This window comes from Neoarius graeffei, chromosome 13, assembly GCF_027579695.1.
Source record: "Neoarius graeffei isolate fNeoGra1 chromosome 13, fNeoGra1.pri, whole genome shotgun sequence".
In the NCBI taxonomy this organism is placed as follows: Eukaryota; Metazoa; Chordata; class Actinopteri; order Siluriformes; family Ariidae; genus Neoarius; species Neoarius graeffei.
The window spans coordinates 65,593,423-65,611,698 of record NC_083581.1 but is presented as its reverse complement, the minus strand read 5'-3'; the positions used below and the strand labels follow the sequence as shown (position 1 = coordinate 65,611,698).

Sequence of the window (18,276 nt, the reverse complement as noted above, 5' to 3'; positions counted from 1 at the left end):
AGAGCGCCATTCAATTTATACTTAAATATTACATAACTAATAATAATAATAATAATAATAATAATAATAATAATAATAAATACATCATACTGTATCTGTTCAACCCATGTCACTGTGGAGGGTGTCAAAATACTTTTATGGAAAACAAAACTCATTAAATAAAAGAGAATATTATAAAATAATATAAAAAATCGATAAAAAATATTTGCACTTAAAAAAGAGATTCAAAATCTCTGTCTTTGAAATAAATACGGTTTATAAAACACTTGCAGTGGATATATATTTTTTTAAAATATTGCCTCTTTCTCAACACAAGAGGGCAACTATTCTCCTTATATTGACTGTTAAAAAGCTGCTTATAGAATCTTGTGGTTGTAAAATAAATAAGCTCTTAAATAGACAATGACAAATAAATAAACAAAAATAATCACCCAAGCATGAATAAATAATAAATTAAACATATCAGTGATCAAATTTAAATAGTAATAACAATAAGATAACGAAACTACAAACTATTATGGAAGTGCAATATCTATGTTTTCAAATACTATGACCATTTCTAAATGGGACAGGAACCAATTTCCACCAAATATGAGACATCATCATCATACATCATACAAACAACAGTAGTGCTGTAGCCTAATCATGATCCATAAAGGGGACGCCAGGAATCCTAAAAGTACCTGCAGACATTAAATGTCAACCACACACATGTATGTACACACACACACACACACACACACACACACACACACTGGCAGCTTGTTCATGACAACTCCCATTCGCTGAGAAGAGTAAGAAAGGCAGACTGGGACAGGTGTGAGCTGGTCACTAATAAAGAGGTGATCTCCAAAAAAAATCCCATTTAAGCACTGTGCCCAACTGACGTTTTGGGTCATGTTGAAATGGTACAGCAGCAAGATTGGATTTTCACATTTGGTCCATCTCTTTAAACTGCACAGGGCCTCGCGGTGCTCTTCATCATCGTCACATACAAAACCTGAATGTCCTTTAACAGTGCGCAAATATTGTTGATCTGTTTTACAAGCCACAGTGTGTTCTGGAATTCTCATGGTACTCTTGGTGTTCATGCTCTTTCCTGCTGTGTGTTTGATCCCAGCTGTTGCTTATACCTCAATGCCTTTGACGGCCTGGTTGATGGACTCGAGCAGGGCTCGGTTTGCAGGGTTCTGATAGCACTCTTTGTTGCTGAACATGTGGGTCAGAGTGTCCACATATGTATCAAAGTTCTGTTCACTGATGGGCTCCTGCTGAACAAAAATGGTAAGATTACAAAGTGTTACGCATCTTCAATCTTATTCTTTCCTTGTATGATGCTAAATTAGTGTAGACAGAGCTTATTTGCCTTCTTACATTTTATTGTATTGGTTAAATCCTAATCTTTCCAATTCTACAATGCACCATAGGACTACCAACATGGGTGGCAGTGAATGTATAAGCATTCTCTGAGCTGTGTAATGTGCTTTTTCCCCCAGGTTACCATCAAGGAGATGGAGAACGTTAACCATGATTTTGTGTGACTAGGCTGATGCTTGATGAAAGAAACAGAGCTGCTCTTATTGTCTCATCTCAGTATCTCTAGCCGCTTTATCCTTCTACAGGGTCGCAGGCAAGCTGGAGCCTATCCCAGCTGACTACGGGCGAAAGGCGGGGTACACCCTGGACAAGTCGCCAGGTCATCACAGGGCTGACACATAGACACAGACAACCATTCACACTCACATTCACACCTACGGTCAATTTAGAGTCACCAGTTAACCTAACCTGCATGTCTTTGGACTGTGGGGGAAACCGGAGCACCCGGAGGAAACCCATGCAGACACGGGGAGAACATGCAAACTCCACACAGAAAGGCCCTCGCCGGCCACGGGGCTCGAACCCGGACCTTCTTGCTGTGAGGCGACAGCGCTAACCACTACACCACCGTGCCACCCCTGCTCTTATTGTCTGTCTTCTTATTTGCCACTAATCTGTGCGAATTTATCATTTCTGAACGTTGGAAAATTGTGCTTCGCATTTGTGATGTCAAGAGACAACAGTGAAGGTAGACTATGGCAGCATTAAATAGTGTGCCAGTATGCAGTGTGAACCTGAAATAAAACAACCCAAAAACCTTTTCACAGCTCCCTAATTGTCTAATAAGCAAATATTTGCAATGGTACTTGACAGAGTTTAGATAAAGTAGGTGGTGGACAGTGTGGAGAAACTCTGCTTTGTCTGCAATGTGTTTGGAATGACGTCATGTTGTACTGTAGAGCGCTAGTTTACACACCATCTGTGGCAGGCGGATGTTGGCCAAACTACGGATAAGAGTCTGGCTCAGGCCAGACAACTCCATGAACAGAGCTTCATTTTTCTCTTCAATTAATTTATTTTCCTCCTCCATGCTCTTCAGATTCTTCTCCATTGATGAAATCTACAAAAGTCCATCAAAAAATACAAGTCCATTTGGACAATCTGGTTAAAATTAATTCATTACATTTATATTAATTCCCACTGATTATCAAAATGATCAGATTACCTCTTTTTTTTCAAATTCAACAACTGAACATCTTGTGATGTATTGATTCTATATTATTAATAAATTCCTTATTTATAACCTTTAAAAGCCATTCCTTAAATTCATGCTATTGGATGTGTTTGTTCAGGAACGCAACTACACATGCAAACATGAGAAGAGCTGAGTTACAGACTTCACTCCGTATGGACTGACCTGTGTGTGTAGGTTGGCCATGTCTGCCTCCATCTCAGAGTTTGACTCATTGAGCTCACTGATCTCTTTGTTCAGCTGCTTTATGTCTTCGTCATTATCAAGAACTGAGAAAAGGCAAAACACATTATGAAATCTGCAGGATGGAGCGCTAAAAATAACACCTATCCCAAAATAATTGCTCCTTATGCCTTACCATCGCTTGCCCTGAATTTCTTGCTGATGTAATCATCCCCAGGGAACCTCGCTCTTTTCTTGTTAGCAGAAGCTCTTGGACAACCTGACAAGCTGTGGGAATATAGGTGGAAAAATACAGTTATATAACACTTTAGTTTTTAAGGACAGGACTAAAACCCCTTTAACATTCCAAACACAGTCTCAGTACTGTTGAAAGTATTGAAACCATGGCTTAATAGTTCGAGAAGCAGCTTTGGGAATAAAAGGTTGCCGGTTCAATTTCCTGGACCAGCAGGAAAAGCTGAATTGCCCTTGAGCAAAGCACCTAACCCCCAACTGCTCCCCAGGTTGCTCTGGCTATGTTGTATGTCGCTCTGGATAAGAGCGTCTGCTAAATGGCTGTAATGTAAGGGTATAACTCGTTGTGGTGATGTGACTTACTTTGTATCTAGCCTGGCAGTTACATCACAGTGCAAGTCACTAATATGCAGTAATTTTGGCAAATCCCATTCTGCTGTTAAGATTTATTTATACTACACATATACTGTTTATTATTATTATTATAGTCTATAACACTGCCAGGGATAACTTTCATTTTGCACAAAGCAATTGATTAAACTCTTGTGGTGTACCTGCGATGAGTGAGGAAGCTGCCGTTGGCGTGGCCTGAGCCGTCACATCCCGGAGTGGGGCAGGTGGGGCCCTCTGTCTTAAAGGACTTCCAGGAGAAAGGTGTGCCATTCAGCAGGCCCTCCTTCTGTCTGCGTGCTGCCAGAGGACACCCATAGGCACTGCGATGAGTGGCATACTTCCCACTGATATGACCCAGACTATCACAGCCAGGCACTGGGCACCTTAAACGAAGATATTTACATTCAAGTATACCTCAGAAATCAAACTTCATGAACTGCATGGTGCATCTAATGATAAACATTAACATGAACAGACTTTGGTAAGGTTTTGTCTGATGTTTTTTTTTCTTTTTGATCAAAAATGAGTTAATGCTATGAACATATAATCGCTCTCTCGCATATCGTTCTATCTTCTCAACCATTCACACCTATGGACAATTTAGAGTAGCCAGTTAACCTAACTGCATGTCTTTGGACGGTGGGGGAAACCGGAGCACCCGGAAGAAACCCATGCAGACACGGGGAGAACATGCAAACTCTACACAGAAAGGCTCCCTTTGGGCATGAGGTTTGAATCCAGAACCTTTTTGCTGTGAGGCGACAGTGCTAACCACTACACCACTGTGCCACCCATATAATAGTGGAGCCCCATAGGTATACCAGTGTTAGTAATTTCCAGTCATACACACCGCCTAGTGGCCAGTGTTATTAATTCCCAGTCATACACACCGCCTAGAGGCCAGTGTTAGTAATTACCAGTTCTAAACACCGCCTAGTGGCCAGTGTTAGTAATTACCAGTTCTAAACACCGCCTAGTGGCCAGTGTTAGTAATTACCAGTTCTAAACACCGCCTAGGGCAGCACGGTGGTGTAGTAGTTAGCGCTGTCGCCTCACAGCAAGAAGGTGCGGGTTCGAGCCCCGTGGCCGGTGAGGGCCTTTCTGTGCGGAGTTTGCATGTTCTCCCCGTGTCCACGTGGGTTTCCTCCGGGTGCTCCGGTTTCCCCCACAGTCCAAAGACATGCAGGTTAGGTTAACTGCTGACTCTAAATTGACCGTAGGTGTGAATGTGAGTGTGAATGGTTGTCTGTGTCTATGTGTCAGCCCTGTGATGACCTGGCGACTTGTCCAGGGTGTACCCCGCCTTTCGCCCGTAGTCAGCTGGGATAGGCTCCAGCTTGCCTGCGACCCTGTAGAACAGGATAAAGCAGCTAGAAATAATGAGATGAGATGAGATGAGATGAGATGAGATGAGACACACCGCCTAGTGGCCAGTGTTAGTAATTACCAGTTCTAAACACCGCCTAGTGGCCAGTGTTAGTAATTACCAGTTCTAAACACTGCCTAGTGGCCAGTGTTAGTAATTACCAGTTCTAAACACCGCCTAGGGCAGCATGGTGGTGTAGTAGTTAGCGCTGTCGCCTCACAGCAAGAAGGTCCGGGTTCGAGCCCTGTGGCCGGTGAGGGCCTTTCTGTGCGGAGTTTGCATGTTCTCCCCGTGTCCGCGTGGGTTTCCCCCGGGTGCTCCGGTTTCCCCCACAGTCCAAAGACGTGTAGGTTAGGTTAACTGGTGACTCTAAAATTGACCATAGGTGTGAATGTGAGTGTGAATGGTTGTCTGTGTCTATGTGTCAGCCCTGTGATGACCTGGCGACTTGTCCAGGGTGTACCCGTAGTCATAGCTTGCCTGCGACCCTGTAGAACAGGATAAAGCGGCTACAGATAATGAGATGACATGAAACACCGCGGCGGCACGGTGGTGTAGTGGTTAGCGCTGTCGCCTCACAGCAAGAAGGTCCAGGTTTGAGCCCCGTGGCCGGCGAGGGCCTTTCTGTGCGGAGTTTGCATGTTCTCCCCGTGTCCGCGTGGGTTTCCTCCGGGTGCTCCGGTTTCCCGCACAGTCCAAAGACATGGAGGTTAGGTTAACTGGTGACTCTAAATTGACCGTAGGTGTGAATGTGAGTGTGAATGGTTGTCTATGTGTCAGCCCTGTGATGACCTGGCGACTTGTCCAGGGTGTACCCCGCCTTTCTCCCGTAGTCAGCTGGGATAGGCTCCAGCTTGCCTGCGACCCTGTAGAACAGGATAAAGCGGCTAGAGATAATGAGATGAGATAATGAGATGAGATGAAACACCGCATAGTGGCCAGTGTTAGTAATTACCAGTCATACACACCGCCTAGTGGCCAGTGTGAGTAATTACCAATCCTAAACACCGCCTAGTGGCCAGTGTGAGCCACTAAAAACTAAAGTGGCCAGTAAAGAAATAAAACAAAACATATAAGGAAATTTGATATAAGAAAATTCTACACCCCAGAAACAGATGGGAGCTCTGCTTTTAGGCCATGCCTAAATCTATATATTATACTTTATTCTATCCACATTCACTGGATATGAACAATCGTGTGCTCTGATTGGCTACTCTACTACTACGCCATCAGCTCCTATACCGTGAGTAGAGAAAAACAAAATGGCAGAGCGTTTTGCTGAACCAACCGAGGATGAAATAAAAACTCCACTCAAAAAGTCTGAAACTTAATTTTTTCTATAATATGCATTTTCATTGATTGACTGTTGATGTAAATCTTGTCAAATTTTAATATTTTATGATGCATGTATGCAATTTGTCACATGTCCACTAAGTGGAAATGATTTTGTCGGATGTTTTGTATAAAGTTCTTATTTATCAAATTTGCAAAAAAAACCCTTCCATTTCTCAAAATCCAGTGAATGTGGAGAGAACAAAACAGTTATTCTACTCAATGTCGTCATACATGGCTTATAGACAACGTGCTGCTACACGTCTTGTTGGCTATCAGCTAATGTACAACTCGATTTTGTGGAATAACTATTAAATATATAATTGAAAAGTTGTATCTACTTTGACTTTACTTAAGCTCATCATATTACAGCTCAATACCTAAAATAACAGAACTGCTATGTAGAACCTTATCAGTCTCATGCTGAATCATACTCATTGATATTTGATATAATATAAGAGTTGAAGACTGGTGATGGTGAAACTTTGAGGTCATGTGATTGTTTTTCATGAAAGGGATTTACTTGATCAACTCTGAATCCTCCTTGTCATCCTTGGTGGGGGTTGTTTTCACTCCTCCCTTCTTTGCTCGAGGACATCCAGACAAACTGTGAAAACCAGGCTAAATGTTAATATCAGATTTGCATTTTGCCCTAACTGGATTTTGTTTGAATGGTGCTTGAAAGCTTCTTGCTGGCAGCACACAGTACAGATGAGGATATTACATTATAGTATTAGAAACTAATGTAGCAGGGTATATTGCCTCTGACTAACAAAAGGACATTTTCCTCAAGGTTTCGCTGCTTCTCTTTTGTGTAGACTGTTTATTATGTTGTGGTAGATTCCTGACAGACTAATAAAAGTGATGTACCTTCTGTGTGAAGCATAGTTTCCAGTGATGTGTCCTGATCCATCACAGCCTGGAGTGGGACATCTGGAAGTCAGAGAATTATAGGTCAGTGCAGTCAAAACATCTTTGCCTGATAGGGAAGCACTTAACCGAACAGTTCTGGGTCATCATCTGTCATCATGATGATATAGTGTTATTCTTTCTGAATGAAATTTTTAATATCAGTGTAGTTTAAAGGAACAGTCCACCTTACTTCCATAATTAAATATGCTCTTATCTGAATTGAGACGAGCTGCTCCGTACCTCTCCGAGCTTTGCGCGACCTCCCAGTCAGTCAGACGCAGTCAGACACGCTGTCACTCCTGTTAGCAATGTAGCTAGGCTCAGTATGGCCAATGGTATTTTTTGGGGCTGTAGTTAGATGCGACCAAACTCTTCCACGTTTTTCCTGTTTACATAGGTTTATATAACCAGTGATATGAAACAAGTTCAATTACACAAATTGAAACGTAGCGATTTTCTATGCTATGGAAAGTCCGCACTATAATGACAGGCGTACTAACACCTTCTGCACGCTTCGGCAGCGCATTGATACGGAGCTCAGATATCAATGCGCTGCCGAAGCGCGCAGAAGGTGTTAGTATGCCTGTCATTATAGTGCGGAATTTCCATAGCATAGAAAATCGCTACGTTTCAGTTTGTGTAACTGAACTTGTTTCATGTCACTGGTCATATAAACCTATGTAAACAGGAAAAACGTGGAAGAGTTTGGTCGCATCTAGCCTGGGCCCGCCCATCCTAAGCGTGACGCAACACGAGGGCCTGTTGCGAGCTTAGTCTGGCCAGGCAAGCTATCTACAGCTCTTCCAAGCTCCCGAAAAATCGGGAACCAATCAACTTTGAGCATCTCCAACGGCCCTGGGTAGAGGCGTGTTCAAGGCACTGACGTAGTAGAACTGCGACTGGAAGCCATAGATTGTTTACAGAATCTATGCCGGAAGCGCTTCATTCACGAATGCTGTATTGAAAACATTCAACGGGAAGTTCTCATTGAAAACGGAGCAAAGAGCAGCCCTGGAGGTATTTATTGAAAGGAAGGACGTTTTCACCTTGCTTCCAACCGGCTTCGGTAAGAGTTTAATAATAGGATGTCTATGGTTTAATCTACCAGTTAGCCCCGTCGCGTCACATACGTCAGAGGAAAGAGTGATGTGATTGGTTTAAGCTTCGTCACAGCCTTTTCTGGCTTCGACCAGTAGCAAACTGAGGCATTTCAGGGAGGCGGGTCAACCACGGGCTCTGGGAAACGGTTGGGCTTAATATCTTGGCCAGACCAATAGCTTGTAGAGCTTTGAAGTCGCATTAGCCAGACTAGGTCGCATCTAACTACAGCCCCAAAAAATACCATTGGCCATACTGAGCCTAGCTACATTGCTAACAGGAGTGACAGCGCATCTGACTGTGTCTGACTGACTGGGAGGTCGCGCAAAGCTCGGAGAGGTACGGAGCAGCTCGTCTCAATTCAGATAAGAGCATATTTCATTATGGAAGTACGGTGGACTGTTCCTTTGAGGCAGTATTTCTCAACCACTGGGCCATGGCCCATTAGTGGGCCACAAAGTGCCATCTAGTGGGCTGCAAAATTTTTTTCCCAAGTGGAAGCTAGTAGGGTACAATTGCTGGGCTGCATCCGATGTCACATCTGCCTCATTAGGTATGCAAGACATGAAGTGGTGGTCAGCTAAGCTCACTGTTCATAAAGCATTACTATCACTGGGGTGCCTCGCTTGTCGTTAAAATTTCCTACGCTTGCGGTGTTTTGGGCTGCTCAAATCAAACAAACCAGGAAACTGATAAGTTTCTTCTGGGTTCCCCGTGAAGTGATAAAAAGGGTGAAAAGGCAAAGGATTTTATGAAAAGATGACGAGAAAGGTGGCTCTTGAACCTCACTTTGTGAAAGGTTTGTAAATTCCTCTGATTTATTTTGTTTGGATTTGCAAATCACTTTTCTAACCATTTTCTATTATTTTATGATGTTTTGAAGTTAAGGAGACACTTAAGTCCTCAGATGTGTTTTTGTTTACTGTTTGATTGTGGTCACCATATTGTAAACTAACATGTACAGTGGTGCTTGAAAGTTTGTGAACCCTTTAGAATTTTCTATATTTCTGCATAAATATGACCTAAAACATCATCGGATTTTCACACAAGTCCTAAAAGTAGATAAAGAGAACCCAGTTAAACAAATGAGAAAAAAATATTATACTTGGTCATTTATTTATTGAGGAAAATGATCGAATATTACATATCTGTGAGTGGCAAAAGTATGTGAACCTCTAGGATTAGCAGTTAATTTGAAGCTGAAATTAGAGTCGGGTGTTTTCAAGCAATGGGATGATAATCAGGTGTGAGTGGGCACCCTGTTTTATTTACAGAACAGGGATCTATCAAAGTCTGATCTTCACAACACATGTTTGTGGAAGTGTATCATGGCACGAACAAAGGAGATTTCTGAGGACCCCAGAAAAAGCGTTGTTGGTGCTCATCAGGCTGGAAAAGGTTACAAAACCATCTCTAAAGAGTTTGGACTCCACCAATCCACAGTCAGATAAATTGTGTACAAATGGAAGAAATTCAAGACCAGTGTTACCCTCCCCAGGAGTGGTCGACCAACAAAGATCACTCCAAGAGCAAGGTGTGTAATAGTCGGCAAGGTCATAAAGGACCCCAGGGTAACTTCTAAGCAACTGAAGGCCTCTCTCACATTGGCTAATGTTAATGTTCATGAGTCCACCATCAGGAGAACACTGAACAACAATAGTGTGTATGGCAGGGTTGCAAGGAGAAAGCCACTGCTCTCCAAAAAGAACATTGCTGCTCATCTACAGTTTGCTAAAGATCACGTGGACAAGCCAGATGGCTATTGGAAAAATGTTTTGTGGACAGATGAGACCAAAATAGAACTCTTTGGTTTAAACGAGAAACATTATGTTTGGTGAAAGGAAAACACTGCATTCCAGCATAAGAACCTTATCCCATCTGTGAAACATGGTGGTGGTAGTATCATGGTTTGGGCCTGTTTTGCTGCATCTGGGCCAGGATGGCTTGCCATCATTGATGGAACAATGAATTCTGAATTATACTAGCGAATTCTAAAGGAAAATGTCAGGACATCTGTCCATGAACTGAATCTCAAGAGAAGGTGGGTCATGCAGCAAGACAACGACCCTAAGCACACAAGTGGTTCTATCAAAGAATGGTTAAAGAAGAATAACGTTCATGTTTTGGAATGTCCAAGTCAAAGTCCTGACCTTAATCCAATTGAAATGTTGTGGAAGGACCTGAAGTGAGCAGTTCATGTGAGGAAACCCGCCAACATCCCAGAGTTGAAGCTGTTCTGTACGGAGGAATGGGCTAAAATTCCTCCAAGCCGATGTGCAGGACTGATCATCAGTTACTGCAAATGTTTAGTTGCAGTTATTGCTGCACAAGGGGGTCACACCAGATACTGAAAGCAAAGGTTCACATACTTTTACCCCTCACAGATCTGTAATATTGGATCATTTTCCTCAATAAATAAATGACCAAGTATAATATTTTTGTCTCATTTGTTTAACTGGGTTCTCTTTATCTACTTTTAGGACTTGTGTGAAAATCTGATGATGTTTTAGGTCATATTTATGCAGAAATATAGAAAATTCTAAAGGGTTCACAAACTTTCAAGCACCACTGTATATTATACCTGTAATACCCAGGTCTTTAAAGGTGTTTCTGTGGATCTTTGTGAATGATTTAGCTGGAAGAGAAGAGCAGGGAGGATTGAGAATCGAGTGGCTGTGGTTTGTTTACAGCCAATACTAAAACTTGTAGTGTCCTAGCAACCATTGCAAAGACCTATACAGAAAGCCCCAAAATGCCTACTTACCCAGACATAAACAATACAGGATTCATCTTATTGTAGTGTCCTGATCCCCAGATCTTTAACCCAGGCACAGATAAAAAGTTGTACGCCTCTGTGCACTTCCAGGTTTTCATCTGTTTGTCTGTGTAGAACGATGTCTGCAGCACCAGGTAGTTTGAGATGTTGGGGAACTCAGTGGATGGATAATATTCCAACTCATAGGAAAAATCCTTCTTTGTTAATGTGTAAGGATCTATCCCATTGAGTGGGTTCTATATCCACTTCTTTTGAGTGAACTTCTTAGTTTTAATAACTTTCTTGTTTGCTGTACACAAACATGGCAATAAGTTCTTGTGTTAATGGACCAGACTCCACTTTTAGATCATTAATCCCTTTTGACTGAGAATACCCTGCATGCATGGTTTTATGTTGGCTTCTGGCACATCCATACAGTTTTAAATACAACCTACAATTAAACAGATTGTTTTTATTACATTTATTTAATTCCTGGGCTCCCATCTGTAACAGGGAGTGATGCTGCATCCCATCAATACACTTTACTGTAGATTATTAGATTCTAAGAGAAAAGATGAGCCAAAATAATTTGGGATCTTTTCTAATGGGCCTAGACTCATTATAAGTATGAATAGGTGGGCCTTAAAGTAGAAAAGGTTGAGAACCCCTGGTTTAAGGAACACCAGCACTCCTTAGACTGTACTTTTTTTATAGAAGCACTCGTGATCAGAAACAGTGGCAAGTATGACTGAGAAGCTTTGAGGTTGTTGTCAGTGCACAAGAAAGGGTACTAAAGCATAATGCCATAATTCTTAGATTGTATTAAAAGCAGAATTCAGTAGAAACAGCAGTATACAGTACAACTAAGCGGTAAAAGCATTATAGTAAAGACTCATTAGAAGGAAGATCAGGACAGACATACTTGAGTTCACCAGTGTGGGCAGCCATGAGGGTCCGAAGACTTTTATCAGCAAGAGGACACCCAGACAGACTGGAAGGATAAAGCAGAGCAGAAGAAGAAAGACAAGAGAAAAGAGAAATTTATGGGCCAGATAGAAAAGGAAGATTGCTCCTGTATGTTTGGTATAATTCTGTGACTATAATTAGGTTTGCATTAATATGCATTTGAATGGGCATAATGGACGTTGCTGTTGTGTAGAGTATTAGTGAAGTAGTATTCATAGAGTAAAGGGAAAATGCATGCTATTGATGCTCACATGCACCAGAGACAGAGACGAAAAAGGATGAGTACAGTGTTAGGGTGAGAGAGAAAGGCATACTTTCCTGAGAATACAGTGGTGCTTGAAAGTTTGTGAACCTTTTAGAATTTTCTATATTTCTGTATAAATATGACCTAAAACATCATCAGATTTTCACACAAGTCCTAAAAGTAGATAAAGAAAACCCAGTTAAACAAATGAGACAAAAATATTATACTTGGTCATTTATTTATTGAGGAAAATGATCCAACATTACATCTCTGTGAGTGGAAAGAGTATGTGAACCTTTGCTTTCAGTATCTGGTGTGACCCCCTTGTGCAGCAATAACTGCAGCGGAATGTTTCTGGTAACTGTTGATCAATCCTGTACACCGGCTTGGAGGAATTGTAGCCCATTCCTCCGTACAGAACAGCTTCAACTCTGGGATGTTGGTGGGTTTCCTCACATGAACTGCTCGCTTCAGGTCCTTCCACAACATTTCGATTGGATTAAGGTCAGGACTTTGACTTGGCCATTCCAAAACCATTAACTTTATTCTTCTTTAACCATTTTTTGGTAGAACGACTTGTGTGCTTAGGGTCGTTGTCTTGCTGCATGACCCACCTTCTCTTGAAATTCGGTTCATGGACAGATGTCCTGACATTTTCCTTTACAATTTGCTGGTATAATTCAGAATTCATTGTTCCATCAATGATGGCAAGCTGTCCTGGCCCAGATGCAGCAAAACAGGCCCAAACCATGATACTACCACCACCATGTTTCACAGATGGGATAAGGTTCTTATGCTGGAATGCAGTGTTTTCCTTTCTCCAAACATAACATTTCTCATTTAAACCAAAAAGTTCTAATTTGGTCTTATCCGTCCACAAAACATTTTTCCAATAGCCTTCTGGCTTGTCCACGTGATATTTAGCAAACTGCAGATGAGCAGCAATGTTCCTTTTGGAGAGCAGTGGCTTTCTCCTTGCAACCCTGCCATGCACACCATTGTTGTTCAGTGTTCTCCTGATGGTGGACTCATGAACATTAACATTAGTCAGTGTGAGAGAGGCCTTCAGTTGCTTAGAAGTTACCCTGGGGTCCTTTGTGACCTTGCTGACTATTACACGCCTTGCTCTTGGAGTGATCTTTGTTGGTTGACCACTCCTGGGGAGGGTAACAATGGTCTTGAATTTCCTCCATTTGTACACAATCTGTCTGACTGTGGATTGGTGGAGTCCAAACTCTTTAGAGACGGTTTTGTAACCTTTTCCAGCCTGATGAGCATTAAGAACACTTTTTCTGAGGTCCTCAGAAATCTCCTTTGTTCGTGCCATGATACACTTCCACAAACATGTGTTGTGAAGATCAGACTTTGATAGATCCCTGTTCTTTAAATAAAACAGGGTGCCCACTCACACCTGATTGTCATCCCATTGATCGAAAACACCTGACTCTAATTTCACCTTCAAATTAACTGCTAATCCTAGAGGTTCACATACTTTTGCCACTCACAGATATGTAATATTGGATCATTTTCCTCAATAAATAAATGACCAAGTACAATATTTTGTCTCATTTGTTTAACTGGGTTCTCTTTATCTACTTTTAGGATTTGTGTGAAAATCTGATGATGTTTTAGGTCATATTTATGCAGAAATATAGAAAATTCTAAAGGGTTCACAACCTTTCAAGCACCACTGTAGGTGTAGGATTAGTAAGCACCAGAGCTAAATTTGGGTTATACCTGCGGTGAGATGCATAGTTTCCTGTTATATGACCACTGCCATCACATCCTGGGGTGGGACATCTGGACAAAGTTTAAGATGGTGTTATAGTTCAGTAGAATACGTTAACTAATGCTGAGTAAACTATTTCAGACCTGTCCCACTCTGTGTTACTTTTATTTTGCTGACTGTAAAGAGGACACTTACAGCAGGAGCTCTTTCTTGTTTTCCTTTGATGTGAGCTTAACCTTAAAGCTGGAAGTGGTGACCTCACCAGGGTACTTCCTGTCCTCCAGACCCTCTTGTGTTACATCATCATCCTCTCCATCAGAAGAAGCATAAGACTGGGTGGTATAATCCACCTGCAAGTCAAAATATGGTTCACAATGAATAAAATAGATAATTAACAGTTATTCTATGAAATCGAGTCGTACATGAGCTGATAGCTGATGAGGTGCGTAGCACTGAACTGGCTATAATCCATGTACGACGAGATTGAGTGGAATAACTGTTTTATTTTATCCACAGTCACTGGATTTTGAGAAACAGAGCATTTTTAGTTTTGTTTTTTTGCAAATTTGATAAATAAAAGCTGTATACAAAATGTCCGACAAAATCATTTCCACTTAGAATGTAAACAAACAGGCAAAATGACAGGAGCAATTTGTGAAAAATGCGATAATAATAATTATTGAAAAATAAAAAAAAATACGTTCTTACCATCAAATACTTTTATTCCACATTTTGCTGTTTTTGTATCATTGACTTGCAAGTGACATCAAAGCAAAATAGAAACCCAGATGTCGGCCATGTCGGTGGATATACAAATGTGGAGTTGAGCGACATTCCATACAAAACATAGTCACGCGTGCACAACTCTCTTTGTTTTTCCACTGCTTTAAGCGTTCTTTTAGCTATGCCATATCTTTGTGCTGTATATGGTTGTGGTCACAACAGCACTCGTGACTGTGAGACGTTCCGATTTTTTAGAATTCTATCCGTGATTCGGAAAGAGGGTGAGGAAACTCTGAGGCTTAGTACGGAGAGGAGACGAGCACGGCTGAAACAACATCGGCAGGGCTGATCTAATAGAGGCTAAAACCAAAACAGCTCGTGTTTGCAGTGATCATTTTATCTCAGGTGAGATTCAGAAGTTTTCTCAATAATATCATGGAAGAATTTTATTTCGTGTTGCTCGAATTTTGCTATAAAATGAGTGCTCTCTTGTCATAGTTCACGCGGTTGTTGTTATAATTTTAACATGTGTATTACCATTTCGCTTCTAGGAGCACCAGCAAAATTATACTATAGAAACAATCCAGACTGGGCACCTGCTCAGAAAATGGGCTATGTTTCGTCCAAGGTCAGACTTGATTCTGCGGCAGCCGAATGACACCAGAGAGCTCAAAAGAGAAGGAAGACAGCTGAATTTGTGGAAGCTGCATGCGGTAGCTCCCCTGTGGAGTCCCAAGACATCCAAGACACCACGGTTGAAGCTGAGAAATTAATACCAGGTCAGCTAATTTTGACTGAAACAAAGTAATATTATTTCAAAACTTCCATAAATTTAAGATTTCCAAACTGATCTGGGTACTCGATGGTCGGTAGAAGCATCTTGTCCTCAGAAAAATCCGACTTTTTTGAAAATAATATGGGTCAAAACCCACACATATCTATCTTCTCTTTGTATCGAATCTTCACTCGAACGTTCAAATCATGGTAATACTGAGAAAATTCAGCGTTGTTTACAGACACGCTTTCAGCGGCTGCCATTCTAGTTGCTTTGTATATCCACCATCATGATGGACGCTCATGACGTAGCACATTTTGATCACGTGGTTACAAGTCATCTATTTTTTTGGTTTTTTTTCTTCTTCTTAGTGTTTTTTGGCAGTTGGCAAACCAACTAAAAGGTGCATTACCACCACCAACTAGGCTGGAGTGTGGAACAGGAGATATTGGGGAAGAAAAAAACAACTATATTCTTTTAGATATTTCTGTTTCTTTTAAATACTTTATGATAATTTTTGGGGTTCTGTTTTCAAGTAGAGTTTTTACTTCATCTTCGGTTGACTCAGCAACACACTCCACCATTTTTTCTCTACTCATGGTATATGAGCTGATATCCTAGTAGTAGAGTAGCCAATCAGAGCGCATGATTGCTCATATCCAGTGAATGTGGATAGAAGAGAGCTTGTTGGACCAACCCTCTATGAAGTATAGAGTATTTGACTACTGCTATTTGTATTACTGTAACTACTGACATCTCTTATTATTAATAGCTAATAGTTAATACAAGAACAATAACCTCCTCAGGCTCCTCCTCCTTCTGCCGGGTTGTCTTGGTGTAGTCTATTGGCCCCTCCCACTCTTCTATTTTGTAGGCATGGCCAGAGTGAGGTGAGGTAACTCCATGCTGTTGTGACGAAGACGACGATGAGGAAGAAGGGTCAGGTGACCTCACACCCTCTCTTTTGGGTTTCTTCATGCTGAGGTCCAAGGTGCCATTCTCATCAACCTCAATATCCATATCCTACAGATGAAACATTAGAAACAAGATTAGAAACAAGAAAATTCAACTAACATCACTATAAATTATTTTTTTACCATTAAAATGGTAAATTTTTACAGCATCTTAGAGGACTATTGTGTAGGCCAGTTTATGCAAGGTTAATCCCAACATTTGTGGTTGTTTAGGGTTGAAGTGTAGCTCCATACTTTGCTGGTCTGGTCCTGATGTTTGGTGCTGAGGTTCTCTGGCCTTTCCCAGCAGCGTGTGGACAGGTTCAGGATGGCAGTAGCAGCCATGTGTGCAGCCTCGGCATCGTGGGTATAATCATATCCACTGGAAGTGGAGGAAGAGCTGCTCTTGGTGTAGCCTCCTGATAAGTTCTGGTTCGGGGAGGAAGCTTTAGGGAATTGTTTTGCTGTTAATCAAGACAGTGACACGAACACATGTAAATTCAAAATCTATTATGAATACACAATTGTTAACTGCCATTCGATGTCATGACATGCTGAGGTCACTGCTTCAGTGAAAGTGGTTAAAACGGTAAAGTAAATTTACATTTGAAGGCTTTAGGTGAGGTTTCACTGGCAGGCATCTTTGGGGCAAGCATGCGCTTCCCAAACACCTGCACGTCAAAGCTTGCATAGTCAAAGGACACCTTGGAGTACTTCTCCAGCTCCTTTGCCAGGTTGGCTCGTGGAGTGGCTGGTCCCACATTAGGCCGGTAGCTACCATACTGAGGAATCTCCAACTGCTTCACAAAACACATGGGCCTATAGTAGAGATGATTAAAAAAATTAACCAAATCACTTGAAAATACCCTTTTTCTTCTCATCTCATCTCATTATCTCTAGCCGCTTTATCCTTCTACAGGGTCGCAGGCAAGCTGGAGCCTATCCCAGCTGACTACGGGCGAAAGGCGGGGTACACCCTGGACAAGTCGCCAGGTCATCACATGGCTGACACATAGACACAGACAACCATTCACACTCACATTCACACCTACGGTCAATTTAGAGTCACCAGTTAACCTAACCTGCATGTCTTTGGACTGTGGGGGAAACCGGAGCACCCGGAGGAAACCCACACGGACACGGGGAGAACATGCAAACTCCACACAGAAAGGCCCTCGCCGGCCACGGGGCTCGAACCCAGGACCTTCTTGCTGTGAGGCGACAGCGCTAACCACTACACCACCGTGCCGCCCCACCCTTTTTCTTAATTCATTTTATGACTGTCATCTTAAGATGGTATACTGAAGACATCCATGTTGAGCAGACAGCTTGCCTGAGTACTCTGTCTGAGTTAGAGCCACCAACAGCTTGCTCACTGACTGAAGCCTGGGTCTGAGATGGCTTCTCGTAATTCTTTGAATGTTTCCCTGCAGCAGCAATTGGGCAGCCGGATAAACTGAAACGAGAAAAATATGAATATAAATAATATTGTCTCTTAAGATTGTTAATGCAAGTTGAGCAATGATTCACTGATGATATTGATTGACAAACTGAGGAATGGTACCTGCGATGTGTGTTGCGGTTGCTGTTGACATGGCCTTGGCCATTGCACCCAGGTGTCGGACATTTCAGCACATTCTCATGCATGGCCAAGACTAAACAGACAACGAAAAAATGCCAAAATAAATCTAACAGAAGAGGTATGCAATAGACTCAACAATATAATAATTGGTATATTTATAATAGTAATACATAACAGAATATGTATTTGTTATTGTACTCACTTTCAGGTGGTACCCTGTCCTTATGTGGGCACCCAGAAAGGCTCCGATGGTGAGGGTACAGTCCAGTCACATGACCTGTCCCATCACATCCTGGTGTTGGACACTTTACTTCCTTCTTCTCTGATCTGGATCCTTCTATGATGAAAGCGGAGCAAGAAGGAGGGAGCAGAACACAAATGTACATCAAGGTCTCTTGTTTGAAATTACTATTTGAGTCATTTAATAGTAATGCTGTCGAATTTATCAGTTGTAGCTCCATG

The 18,276-nt window shown here is 41.8% G+C and overlaps 1 protein-coding gene across 2 annotated transcripts in view; it reads right to left on the bottom strand.

The window, feature by feature from the left end:
- Window positions 1-1,127: 1,127 nt before the first annotated feature.
- The window catches only part of myt1a (myelin transcription factor 1a), a 33,507-nt gene continuing 16,358 nt past the window's right edge, over window positions 1,128-18,276 (bottom strand). Inside the window, exons 8-22 of one of the 2 annotated variants that reach the window (XM_060936982.1) lie at window positions 18,017-18,151; window positions 17,797-17,887; window positions 17,566-17,688; window positions 16,837-17,051; window positions 16,488-16,696; window positions 16,078-16,302; window positions 13,977-14,131; window positions 13,790-13,852; window positions 6,948-7,010; window positions 6,601-6,684; window positions 3,541-3,762; window positions 2,928-3,019; window positions 2,735-2,838; window positions 2,294-2,437; window positions 1,128-1,271 (exon numbers count right to left, since the gene is read on the bottom strand). In XM_060936982.1, coding sequence (XP_060792965.1) covers window positions 1,128-1,271; window positions 2,294-2,437; window positions 2,735-2,838; window positions 2,928-3,019; window positions 3,541-3,762; window positions 6,601-6,684; window positions 6,948-7,010; window positions 13,790-13,852; window positions 13,977-14,131; window positions 16,078-16,302; window positions 16,488-16,696; window positions 16,837-17,051; window positions 17,566-17,688; window positions 17,797-17,887; window positions 18,017-18,151 — 2,069 coding nt within the window. The remainder of the gene's footprint in view (window positions 1,272-2,293; window positions 2,438-2,734; window positions 2,839-2,927; window positions 3,020-3,540; window positions 3,763-6,600; window positions 6,685-6,947; window positions 7,011-13,789; window positions 13,853-13,976; window positions 14,132-16,077; window positions 16,303-16,487; window positions 16,697-16,836; window positions 17,052-17,565; window positions 17,689-17,796; window positions 17,888-18,016; window positions 18,152-18,276) is intronic. The other variant, XM_060936983.1, reaches the window with a different exon arrangement.